The sequence below is a fragment of the Eufriesea mexicana genome, unplaced genomic scaffold, assembly GCF_001483705.2.
Source record: "Eufriesea mexicana isolate 0111107269 unplaced genomic scaffold, ASM148370v2 scaffold325, whole genome shotgun sequence".
In the NCBI taxonomy this organism is placed as follows: domain Eukaryota; kingdom Metazoa; phylum Arthropoda; class Insecta; order Hymenoptera; family Apidae; genus Eufriesea; species Eufriesea mexicana.
The window spans coordinates 1716126-1730460 of NW_016908500.1; the positions used below are offsets into that span (position 1 = coordinate 1716126).

Sequence of the window (14335 nt, forward strand, 5' to 3'; positions counted from 1 at the left end):
GTATTAATTCTGTTGCTTACAGTCATTTTCCTTCTGTCATGTACAATAAATTCTTCGAGACTGTAGGCTTGTTATCCATAAATTAATTTGCAGCAATAGCAGGTGAATTTTATCAGTATTTAAATCAGATGCTAATGAATTATTCGATGCAATTCTTACTACCTTCTTACTAAGCTACCTAATTATAAATTTAAAATACCTCTTGGGAAACTGAGTAGCCGCATGGTATAATTAACTATAGCAACTCCTCGATGCACATGTCGATTTATATATCACGGCTTGAATTAACGTCGGTAGTCTTCCTATCGCTCCACAAGAACTCTCCTTATCTGATTCACGGTTTAAAAATTAAACAATCTGAAAGTAAAGTGTTCTTCATAGAATAAACTGGTTCTACAAGGCTTAACAATTACTGACGCCAATTTTATTATTACCTATCAGCTTTCAAGAATCAATTTCATCGTATTATGCAAGCTGTTCATTTGTCAAATCGATCAACTTCGAGAAACAGAAAGTGGAAATTTCCTTTAAATATAACAGATGGCGCACCAATCGAGTGCTTTGGCGCTAAAATTTAAATGAAATTCGAGTTTTTCACTTAACCTTTTGCACTCGACGAGTTTTTGGCTAGAGAAGAGTATAAATTCAAAGATTCTCTACTAAAATACTGACGATACCTTTTTGAGCAGTAAATAAAGAATTGTATAATAATAGAATTGTAGAATTATTTGACTTCGATACCTCGCACACTGTTACATTACATTAAACTTGATATATTAATTAATATCGATCTTCCAAATTTTATGAAATGGTGACTGAAATTTCAAAATGTTAATATTCGTTATATTTACAGGACGAAGTTTAATGATTATAAAAATTAGAATTGCATTTATATTTTTTGGAAACCCAGACCAACTATGAGGCTTCAAAAGAAGAAGTCTATTTCAGTTAATCAAATCCATAGACTCTCTTTCAGGTTTAATGAAATTTTAGACTACTATTTTTCAAAAATAATTTTTATTTAATAAACGAAGGTATAACTAAATTATATAATTATGTAGGATGGCGGAAACTGGTTTAGAGACACCGAAAATTATCAAAAGAACAAGAATAGAATAACACAAACTCGAAACTCATAAAACTAATTTAACTTAGGAAAAGAACACCAAGGTAACGAAACGAAAACACACAAAGACGCACTCTAATTTAACTCTCTTTCCAACACCAAGCGACTCACGCTCGTGCTGGTCACAATTGATTTCTAAGGACACTGTTTTGGTCGTCAAGGTCCATGCTTTTATGCTTTTCTTAACCTACGCTTCGCCTCCCTGTAGGGACCCCATAACTTAATCCATTTGCATCATGGCTCTACTTAAGTTGCCGTGTTGAGGCATCAGCGACGTTCAACTGACGACTAGCCCGTACCATCGCGCGCGTATCGGCACCTACTCATAATGATAGTTAAAAGGATTTTCACGACAAAAGTAAAACTTGTTAAGAATATAATGAACCGATGTAGGTGAGATGCTCACAAAAGGGATCAAACGTGATCTGTGGCATATGAAGAATGTTCAGCAACTGGTAATGGAGAAAGTCAGCTCGCGGATTATTCCGCGCTCGGTGATAGGCGACAGTCGTAGCGCGCGGAATATTCCGCGCTCGGTGATAGACGACTGTCGCGGCTCGCGGAATATTCCGCCCTTGGATGCAAATGGAGTAACCCTTTGCACTCGACGATTTTTTCGTCACAGGAAAATAATAATTCGAAGACTTTCTGCCATAAGGTCGAGGATATTTTTAAAACGATAAATAAGAAATCGTATGCAATTTAAGACGTAGAATTATTTTACTTCGATATTCCACGCATTGTTGGGTAATTGTAAATTTGATATATTAATTAATATCCATCTTTAGAATTTGATTAAATGGCGACTGAGAGGCGCCTCCCGAGTGCGAAAGGTTAATTTTGTTACCTAAAATAACTTTTCCATTTGTTTCTAGAAAATATCGATCGGTTTATAATTTGTTTTTGTTGGCAATGGCCGATTAGCGATTTCTTTCGAAATGGTATCCTACAATTATATAATTTTCATCGATATTTACTACTTGATATATAATGAACACTTATAATGGCGTTACTATTTTTAATGGTGTCTTATCTATACAGGATGTACCACATAATTGTTTCAGAACAAAATTTCGTTATTATATTACGAGAAAATGCCAGAAAAGGAAGATGAGTGGTTCGAAGAGCACTACATCTGTAGATCCTTAGATACCTTTTAAACGTAACAGTGCAAAATGACAAAAAGAATACAATGCATTGGAGAAACGTTCGAAACGTTTGAATATCTCCAATAAAGACACTTTTTCAGAAATATCCCAAAAACTAGCCATTTTCTTTGCATTGTACTCTAATAATTTATTACGTAAAATGAACAAAGGAATCGATCTGTGCAACGAAAAATATGCACTCTAGTTTAAAAATAATATTTAATTGTTAACTGCACGTGCATCGTTGCGTTAAAGAAAATCTAAGTACCTACAAATATATATAATTATTATCACAAATATATTATTATTACTATATTATTATTACAAATATTTAAATATATTCGAACCATTTATCTTTTCTCTTTAGCATTTTCTCGCAAATGCATCAATATCGAAATTACAACCTAACACAGTTGCATATTGCACCCTGTCTAATATTATGAATTAAGGATTTAGAAATATTTTAGTTGTCAACTATAATTCTGTATTTATGATAGCTTTTTTCTATTATTCGTGAAGAGTATGATTTTAAAAGATAGGTCCAAAAATAGCGAGGTCTCAGTTTTCGCCTAATGCGACTTATGATAAGCGCGGCCCTGATGAAGAATAAAATCATTGCAGATCTCCTTATCTGTAATCTCATAATTAAATTACGCTCTGTCAGAAAAGGCAAACGTTAAAATACCTTCGAGCACTGGTACATTTAACACACGCCCAGATGTCTCCTCACGTGGTGTCAGACGTAGTCCATATACATATACAGGGTGACTCATTTTAGTCGAAACACTGGGATATCTTCGAAACTGTCGACAATGCTGAAAGAAACATTCCAGATAAAAATTAAATGGTTTCAGATATGATTTCGCATAATCATGAATGTACGTACATTCTTTTGCTGGACACGTGGAGGAAATATGAAGGTGAACTGCGTTTTCATCAACAGCATTATGTATTTTTTAATACAGCAATTCGTACAACTCGATATTTCATTATTACATGTTTATTTCATATATTATTATATTTATAATTATAATATATGAATATTTAATAATATAATATTTCATATTTCATTTCATCAAAAATTTCATTTTTAGTAAAAAGGTACTGAGCTACTTGTGATACAAATTAATAGTGTAGAAGATATTTTAATTTCAATATAAGATAGTAATATACTGAAGGAGACAATTTTGAATGATGATTCTTATACTATCGATATTAAAATTTAAATATTCTTTGAAACGATGATTTTCAATCAATAAATAATTTTGACCCTCTTTCTTCCGTTTTCAAAATTAAATTTCTTTTAAAAATATAATTACAATTACTTATTTCATTTAAAAAAGTAAACTCTGTAGTAGTCGCTAGTAGCAGTTAGTAGTTAATTAGTAGTACTCATCTAATCGTAATTTAGAAAGTGCGTGCTCCTTAAAACCATTTAACTTTCGTCTGAAACATTTCGTGATATTATCTGCAGTTCCGAAGACAATTGAGTAGGTTGGCTTAAACGGGTCAACTTGCACATACAGGGTGGTCCATTGTATCCTGAACAACAAAATATCTCTGAAAGCAAATTCCACATTTTCGTGTTCGACTTTCTCGAAAGCTGAGGCTTAAACAAAGGGTAGTTATTCTATATTTTACACCTGATAGCCGCTTGTTTCATCTTTCAGAGACACCCTGTATAATTCCTGTTATTCCCGGAGGTTCTCCCATTTTGTAGTCCTGTTAGACTGAAACAACGCGTCATTTTTCTAACACGAACAACGAACCATATCGTGTTACATACGGGTTACCTGTGCATATACTGTAGGATACCATTTCGAAAGAAATCGCGAAAATTTATCGTTTTAAAAATATCGTCGATCTTATGGCAGAAAGGCTTCGAATTATTATTTTCCTGTGACGAAAACATCGTCGAGTGCAAGGGGAGGGGTTAATCCATTTGCATCCAAGCGCGGAATATTCCGCGAGCCGCGACAGTCGTCTATCACCGAGCGCGGAATATTAAGTCGTCTATCACCGAGCGCGGAATATTCCGCGAGCTACGACTGTCGCCTGTCACCGAGCGCGGAATAATCCGCGAGCTGACTTTTTCCATTACCAGTTGCTGAATATTCTTCATATGCCACAGATCACGTTTGATCCCTTTTGTGAGCATCTCATCTACATCGGTTCATTATATTCTTAACAAGTTTTACTTTTGTCGTGAAAATCCTTTTAACTATCATTATGAGAAGGTGCTGATACGCGCGCGGTGATACGGGCTAGTCGTCAGTTGAACGTCGCTGATGCCTCAACACGGCACCTTAAGTAGAGCCATGATGCAAATGGGTTAAGTTACGGGGTCCCTATGGGGAGGCGAAGCATAGGTTAAGAAAAGCATAAAGGCATGGTCCTTGACGATCAAAACAGTGTCCTTAGAAATCAATTGTGACCAGCACGAGCGTGAGTCGCTCGGTGTTGGAAAGACAGTTAAATTAGAGCGCGTCTTTGTGTGTTTTCGTTTCGTTACCTTGGTGTTCTTTTCCTAAGTTAAATTAGTTTTATGAGTTTCGAGTTTGTGTTATTCTATTCTTGTTCTTTTGTCAATTTTCGGTGTCTCAAAACCAGTTTTCGCCATCTTACAATACTGTATCATATTAACGTTTGATGATACTTCAGGGAATAATTCATAATTCAGCGAATATGTTGATTTTATTCAGAGATCTTTTTTTTTTTTAATTTCGAGCATTCGAAAGCAATGACTCTCGTTGTCAGTCACCGTTCGTTTAAATACCTGGAAGCTTGAACAACGAGTATGAGGCAATTACTAGATTAGGAGTAACTCCGCATGAAATATTGAAATGAAATATAGATGATTTTCTTTTTTTATTTTAGCATAAATTTTAACATTAATAAAATCATCGTCGAACTTATCAAAATTTAAGAACTTGGAATTGCTGTTTACAACGAAAAATTCTTCGAGTTCAAAGAATTAAGAAAGGTATCGAATAGTGGTAAGATGATTAAAATCATCACTGCCAATTCCTCGTTTAACATGGTAGGAAATGCAATCGGTTCTTCAAATTATTATCCCTGTGCACTGGAAAATTTTTTCGTTATAAAGATATAACAATTCGAATCTTTTCTTATATTTTTCTACTGATACTCTTTGTGCTAAAATGAAAGAAGAAAATCGTGCAATTGCGTGAGAAATGAACGAATAGAATTATTTTATTTCGATATTTCCTGTGTATATTCTTAACATAATTATCATCATTCGTTATTTAAGTTATAGCATTGAGACAAACGGTAATTGAGAATTACCTTTGTTAGTGTTGGATGAAATTTAATAACAATAAGAAGAATTATTTATTGAATTACAAAGATTATCAAACAAATATTACGTAGAAATATAATAAATTTTTCACAATTTTATAATGACCTGAATTCATTAGATATTTCCATCCCATGCATACTTGTCCACTCATTCCAATACATATATATTTAAAAATCTATGTAACCATTACCACAACCTTTCGGGTGCAGTCTCTCGTGGAAAATTTTCGACAAGGCGCGAAACGTCGAGGAAAACCCTCAACATCAGACCACGAAATCGATTATGGTAAATTACATATACTAATGGCAGATCCTTAAACATAATGACTACCTAATGTGTTGAAATCGAAAAATAAAAGGTGGAAGGCGAACAACAGTTTACTTTTGTGGTACTTGCCATAGGAAGCCATTTTAACATGTAGGAGATTATTTCAAAAAGTACTATACTTTAAAGTAATATAAATAACTATGAACTAAATATTCGTATTTTGATATTACACATTATTTACGTTTTCGTTTTGTTAATTAAACATTAAACTTTAAATAACTGCAAGCAATTACTTCATACATAACATGTGGTATTAAAGCAGAAAAATTAAATCAGAGTTGGCCGAGTACAAGTTAGGAAAACAATTATAGTGCAAAGGGTTAATATTCGGTACCTCGTGCTACTCCATACGATTACTATTACGACTTCATTATGAGACATTTTCTCTGCACCTCTGCACTGCTCCAGCAGGTAAGCTTCCATTGTTGAAGGATTAATAAATCTTAATAATTGCTGAAATTATTAGTAAATACTTGTATCGAAGAACTGGAAATTTCATGAACATTCGTTTTTTGGGAAATATTTAGTAGCAGATACGAGAAAGAAGATTTGAAGTCAGAGGTGCAATGGGTGTGGTTAGGTTAGGTTAGGTGAAATCGATATAGAACCTATTTATATCGATCTTCAACAAATCGAGCAAAATTTATTGAAATTAGCGATCAACGATTATGACTTTAATAGTTAATCGTCAATGTTAATAAACGATTATAGTAAATATGTAATCTCTAACTGCGTTTAATGATTATAATTAAAATATTTAATCACCAATTGCAATTCACGATTAAGCTAGATATTTAATCTTCCATCAAGATTCACGATTATAATTGGAATATATCATTGATGATTTCAATAGTTAATCATAAATAAAATAAACCATTTTAGTAAATATGTAATTTTTAACCGCGATTAACGATTAAAATTCGAATATTTATTCATGAATCGCAATTAACGCTAGATTTACGGGATCCGTCAATGTGATGGAAGGTTTGCTCCAATTATACGATGGTAACAGATTTAGTTAACTTATATTAACCCTTTGCCTACAGCAGACTTTGAAATGCACCGGTCGTACCACACGGATAGGAATTCATTTACAATGTCCGCCGAGAACGGCAAAATTTTGGGTAGAGATGCGCCCTCCGTGTCAGAAAAGCGAACTGTGTTGAGCGCTTATATGCGCCCTCCGTGTCACAAAAGCAAACTGTGTTGAGCGTTTATATGCGCCTTCCATGTCACAAAAGCAAAATTTCTGAGCGCGTATATGCGCCCACAGTAGCCAAAGGGTTAAGACTGTTAATGTAATATATAATTGTTTTTAAATTAAACTAATCGTTAAAAAAAGGACACGTGATTTCCTTTAACTGTTAATTTGACAGGTGTCCTTAGAAATAGGTATAGCGTTCGTAAACATAGTGTTAACATAGATTTTTAATATATATGGACCGTTTATTTTGAAAGTGATACAAATCCATTTTCTGTTGTTTTGAGAAAATTGAGGGTTAGCATATTTGTCAATTAAAAAATATATGTTAATTATGTCAGGTCTAGCAATGTTTCTACTAATTTATGAATATGTAATTTGATTATATAAATTTCTTTCAGACGAATTTAACTAAAATAATGTATATTTTCGGAATGCAAATGGACTTACACCACTTTCATAATTAGTCAATTGTAAGAGTCATTTAATCCCAATTTTGAAAAATTAAATATATTTAACTTAAAATATATTTCGTATAAATCCAATTTCGTTTATAAATAATAACAAGAAATAAAATAGGAGTAGTATTCTTTATTTTGAACGTTAATTATAGATAAATAGATTTATTTATTTCAGCTTATACTGCCAAGAAATGGACTCGGTTTTAAATAAGTCTATCTTATATCACTCTTTTACTGTTCATCTCGTTCATAGAAGACATATATATACTCACACATACACATGAGCCTTCTGTGTACAAACGTTGAACGTTAATTATATTTATATATTGTTAAACTTGATATAAGATATTGGTATTATTTATTTATGCTCTTCGTGTGGCAGTGTTTTGAAATATTCATAATGCTCAGGAGGTATATAAGGTAATTATTGCCTTATATTTTTCGAATGTAATAGGCCTGGCATCGTAATACAAAGGCACCAGGACGATTTTTTTAAATTTTGGCGGTCTTTCCCGTCACGTGGGTGATAAATCTATAGTCTTAAGTTCTATGATCTTCGTTAATATTCTCAATTATCATAAAATGATATCGATTTACTATTTCTTCTTACCTATATCACTATCTGTTGTTAATACGAAATTATCCATTTTTGAGGAAAATAAAATAAGTAACCAAAAATAGTAACTTTCGACACGCGGAAAAACAAATGTAGCCACTAGTGACCACTGACCCCGCCACCTATCTATGGAAATTGGACTTACACCACTTTTATAATTAATAATTACGCAATTTCTTTTATCAGCTAATTTTAAATTGAACAAAGCATTGACATTTTTTAAGATATTAAATACTAACTAGTTATAAATAAAAAGTTTACAATAAATTACGTGATATCTCATTTCTTTTAAAAATGTACCTACACCACTTTCAAAACGAACGGGCCATATATTGATGTAAAATAAACGATGTCTGTAAGAACGAATGGGTGGATCGAGTATGAGTTTAATGAGTAACTGTAGTATAGACTGTATACTTATGTGATGTATGAAAGAAAAGAGAACAAATGAGAGAGTAGTTGGATAGGTCAGTTACAATTGAGTATTGATTGAGATGAAACGTGTGCACAAGTATCGTGGGAAATTGTAAACGCAATTAGATATATTTCATCGATCATTTTTACTCTGTGATATAATATTGTTCAATAAATATATGTAGGATGGCGAAACTGGTCTCGAGACACCGAAAATTGACGAAAGAACATGAACACGATAACACAAACTCAAAACTCGTAAACTGATTTAACTTAGGAAAAGAACACCAAGATAACGGAAACGAAAACACTCAAAGACGCACTCTTTTAAAACTCTCTTTCCAACACCAAGCGACTCACGCTTATGCTGGTCGCAACTGATTTCTAAGGACTCTGTTTTGGTTGTCAAGGATCACGGTTTTATGCTTTCCTTAACCTACGCTTCACCTCCCTGTAGGGGAGCCATGCAACTTAATCCTTTGCACTCGAGAGGCGCCCTTCAGTCGCCATTTGATAAAATTTCGAAGATCGATATTAATTAATATGTCAAATTTAAAATAAAGTAACAGTGTGGGAGGTATCGAAATTAAATAATTCTACGTGTCAATTATTATACTGTTTCTTTTTTACTGCTCAAAAAGATATCGTCAGCTTTGTAGTAGAAAATTTTGGTACTCCTACTCCTCTTTAGCCAAAAAATCGTTCAGTGCAAAGGGTTAATTTTGTTATATAGAATAACTTTTCCATTTGCTTCTAGAAGATATCGATCGATTTACAATTTGTTTTTAATGGGTCTAGCCGGTTCTCAGGGACCAGCCTAAACTAGAACCAAAAGGTACTAATTTTTGGTGTTAAATTATTCGTCATCTTTGGATCTAACGTTTGGGAATTTCTGTTATAACAATTGGTACAGTATCTCCAAGTTTTATAAACACTTGGCCCGTCGCCCGTGGCCCACTTGACAGTCTAGTCTAGGCCTGAAGCAAAACAGGTTGGGCACTTCACGTGTTAAATATAATATCCACGATTGACAATGGTAGACCTATACGATTTCTGATCCACGTAATAATACCTATGTATCCCCGTAAAAATAGCTTTGGAATGATGGTTTCAGGTGACGAAATGCACGTTCCACAAATACGGGCCATCAGGATCCATCCAAAACCACGACGCGTTATGCGTGATGGCGCTGAATGTCGTTAACGAGAAGATCTATGTGTTCCTCTGGTATTGGTTCATCATTCTCTCGGTGATAACCGGTTTTGGATTGCTTTGGAGGATACTGACTATGGTGTTGCACTCCAGGTTACTACTATTTATTGCCTATACGTATTCTACGGCTTATCGACCGTAACCTTTCCGAGAATATCGCTTCTCGGAACTCATACGATCGACTGTGCTTCTAAAACCGTGACAATACGCTGTGGAACTTCTGTGCAACTTGTGATTTCACGCGTGATAGCGCGAGTATCGCGGGATTATCGTTATTTCGAGGAAATACTCGTTAAAATACGAAGCCTTCTGTAAACGATGGCAACGTTCGGCCGGTGATGATGATTTCACGTGGAAAAATATGTGGAATATCGTGACACTACTTAGCGTTACGGTTTTTCCGACAGAGAGGAAACGGAAATTATTTCGGACTTATCACTGTAGTTAAAGTTTGGATAAAGTTTAGATAAATTCAGAGTCTCCTTTCGTCCACGGATTTCATATTCGCGTTGTGCTTTGTTTGAAATTATTTGCACGTGTTTCAAAATTTGTAGATTAACGTGTAGATAATTGGAGAATTTTCTACTTTCATTTTTATCATTCTTTATTTATTTATTTTATCCAGTTAGTTATTTCTGAAATTTTGCGAACATTGCTTTATTCATGATCTTAACAAAAAGATATTTATATAGGTTTCGAATCTCGTGTCGTTTGATTTTTGTATTAGTATGGAATTATACACGGGTTAGTTGGAGAGAAAAATTTTGTTTTATTAATTGAGAAATTGAAAATGTAAAATAACTTGATAATATTGTTCATAGGTATCTTTTTAAATTAGCGAAGTAAACTTCTCAAAAATTTTAAATATATTTTATTTTAGCTATTACCATTAGCTATTAGCTATTAACAATTACATTACAAAATATAATAAGTTTGAATTGTTTTCTGAATAGAAAAAAGTAGATTTTAAAAATAAAATTAGCCTTTTTTCATTAGCTGGAAAAAAAATTTCATAGGATTTTATTTTAGGTAAGTTATTTTTTCAGAGTTTGTTAATAGTAAAAGAATGTCTATAATTTAAAAGTAAATTTTATAAAACTATACTAACATTAACATATTTATTTATTAATTTATTAAAACATTTTTATTTGCATGTAAATTTGTAACTATATATATATATAATTTGTAATGGCTTATAACGCTTATGGTTTATCAAGAGGAAAGCAAATAATAATTGCCATAATTATTGGATCTTATTTTTAATAATAAAATAGACATTTTTTCGATAGTATTGTCATACTTGGTCTTTATATCTCTAAACAATAGTATTTCATTGCTATTTTTTACCAATTAATATATTTCAAGATATTTTACGAATTACAGGATTTTTTTGAAATTATTTTATTGCTACTTTATTTTTCATTCGACAGTTAATTTTCAATAACTTTTCGATAATATATTTAAAAAGAAGAATTATTACAATAGAAGGGACAAATTTAAAGGCATAATTTATTAAATAAATATAATAATTTGACGTTGTTACTTTATTATTTTATAATTAATTTATTTATTACAAAGAAGAATTATTACAATAGGAGAGACAAATTTAAAGGCATAATTTATTAAATAAATATAATAATTTGACGTTGTTATTTTATTATCTTTTAATTAATTTATTTTAAAATTAAGTCTTCCTCGTTTCACTTCGAATAATATATTTCTCCACGTAAAATCATTTCGTTTCCTCTTTACATTAAATCACGCTGATATAATTTTCTGTCAAGGCACTTTACGTAGCTTCCACGATTATTTAATATTTGCTTAACATTATTTACCACGTAATAATTTTCCCACGAATGTCTAACATTTTCCAACGTTTATTTAACCTTTTGTACTCAACAAAATTCAAGAAAATTCATACTTAATGTAATCTATGTTAAATTTAATATAATATAACGATACACGGAATACTAAATTAAAAAGATTGGAAATTCTATACATTAATTTACACGTGGTTTTTGTTGTTGTTGTTGTTGTCAAAAGTATCATCGAATTTTCAGCAAAGGAGTCTTTGAGTGCAAAAGATTAATGTTAGCGAAAATTTCTTAATTTTATTAACCTCGTTGGCATTAAACCTGTCATAGTTAAATTCATAGTTCATTTTTGAACTATTAATTAAGAATTCTATGTTCGATGTTATTGCTTTCGTCTTCGTTGTTGTGGCTTCACAACTTTTTTATGAAAACTCATATGTATATGGTGTATTTCATTCATTAAAGCATCAAATGACCAGTCATCATAGCATTAACACTAGAACTATCAAATCAAAATCAATATGGCTAATTTCAAACATTCTTCTTTTGGAATTATTGAAAAGATAACAATATTTTTGGTAAAATTAATAGTGATTTTTATTGAGATAGAGACGTAATTACATATATATTATTTAATTAATTTAATTAATTAGATGTTTATGTATACTCATATGTAGTTTCTTCGAAAGTATTCAACATTCTATGTTTCAAGGGAATTTTGAAATTTTTAAGTATAATTTTTAGTGCTCTGTAACCAATCTTAAAAATTTTCTCTCAAAATCTCATTTAAAAAGAACTATTAAAATTTTAATACTCTACGAGTATGCTTTATGTTTACCGTTATGTTATAACTGTATATAAATTTTTATTACAATTGTTACTTAATTACTTTCGCTATAATATTTTAACATTCTCGATGTTTATATCGAGTATTCTCTGGAATGCGATATCTTGACGAAAAGAAATTCACTTTTGCTATTTAAATCGCATTTTAGATAAGGCAATAAACATATTAGAATAATAATATTAACTGATTTAATTTAAATATATTTTTGATTTCAACTGTTGTCCGATTAAATTTGGTAAATAATATTAACGAATCTTTAAATATTAAAAATATAAGTTTTTGAATATTAACGAATCTTTGAATATTAGAAATATAAGCCTTTGAATATTAACGAATTTTTCAATGTCAAAAATATAAATTTTTTAATATTAACGAATCTTTGAATATTAAAAATATAAGTTTTTGAATATTAACGAATCTTTGAATATTAGAAATATATGCCTTTGAATATTAACGAATTTTTGAATGTTAAAAATATAAATTTTTTAATATTAACGAATCTTTGAATATTAAAAATATAAATTTTTGAATATTAACAAATCTTTAAATATTAAAAATATAAGTTTTTGAATATTAACGAATCTTTAAATATTAAAAATATAAGTTTTTGAATATTAACGAATCTTTAAATATTAGAAATATAAATTTTTCGAAAGAATATCCAGAAATATTTTTTCCTTTGCAATATAATTTATTTCACTCTTGAAGCATAGTGTATTTACTTTTTATTTTCTTCGAGTATACTCGCGATTGCTCAAAAATAATTAATCGCTCGCATAATTAACAGTATAATCTTAACTTAAATAATCTTAACTTAAAATCTTAAATTTAAAATTAAAAAATTCGAAGTAACCACTTATAAGCATAATATGCAATACTAAATCAGATATCGAGGTTTGGTATTTCTAGTGTTAATCAGCATCAGCTTTACTTGATATTATTTAACAAACTTTCTCATACGAGTAGGAGCGTAATATTCAACAAGATCGTGTTCTCCATGGCTTGTCCCGGGAAATACAATCCGTGGAATGTGTTGGCGGTCACCCATGAATGCCACTACGGGGACTGGGTGTTTCTCTATTATATAGCGAAGAACCTAGACAACTACATATTCAAGGAACTGCTGGTGAAACTCGCCGAGGAGTTGCAAGAAAGGCGTCAAGCTCTATTCGGTATCTCCAATGAAGAGAAACCGTTAACTCCATGAGTGTCTGCTTTAACTCGTGCATGCATAATAAGTACTTAATTATAAGATCGTCCCTGAGAAATACGAATCCTTCGAAAAAACAACGAAACTCACGGAATGGAGAAGTCAGTAAACTGGTGCATGACTATTACAGAGGATAAGGGAATGTAAACTGGTTAAGATAGAATCTCCATTGAGGATCGAAGCCAAAAGAATGCATTTTTTTCTATTTTCGATTTTCGTATGTTGCAAAGAAAAGAATATACAGTACGTGTTGATCTAAATTGAAAGTACGAAAGTACGAAAAAAGGAATACAAGAATTTAGAATTAATTTAAGTTAGAAATATGTCGCAGAAAAGATGCAAATAAAAGCTAAATTCTGAATATTGCAATCTAAAATTAAAGTACATATATCCTAGGAAAAGAAAAGAAGTATTAATCTAAATTGGAATTATATCGAATAGAGGATGTAAATAAAACCGAAATTCGGAAAATATTGCAACGAAAAAGAATATAGAATTTAATCTAGAATTAAAGTATATCATAGGAATTATTAATCAAAGTTCGAAATATATAGTAGAAAAAATGTAAATAAAATCTAAATTCCGAAAAAATACTGTAATAAAAAGGAATATGGATACTAATCTAAACTTAAACAGGAAA

At 31.2% G+C, this 14335-nt stretch overlaps 1 protein-coding gene across 1 annotated transcript in view; it reads left to right on the forward strand.

Moving 5' to 3' along the window:
* Inx7 (innexin 7) overlaps nucleotides 1-13900 on the forward strand; it is a 34919-nt gene extending 21019 nt beyond the window's left edge. Inside the window, exons 6-7 of the mRNA XM_017912095.1 lie at nucleotides 9727-9917; nucleotides 13452-13900. Coding sequence (XP_017767584.1) covers nucleotides 9727-9917; nucleotides 13452-13692 — 432 coding nt within the window. The 3' untranslated portion in view covers nucleotides 13693-13900. The remainder of the gene's footprint in view (nucleotides 1-9726; nucleotides 9918-13451) is intronic.
* Nucleotides 13901-14335: the final 435 nt, after the last annotated feature.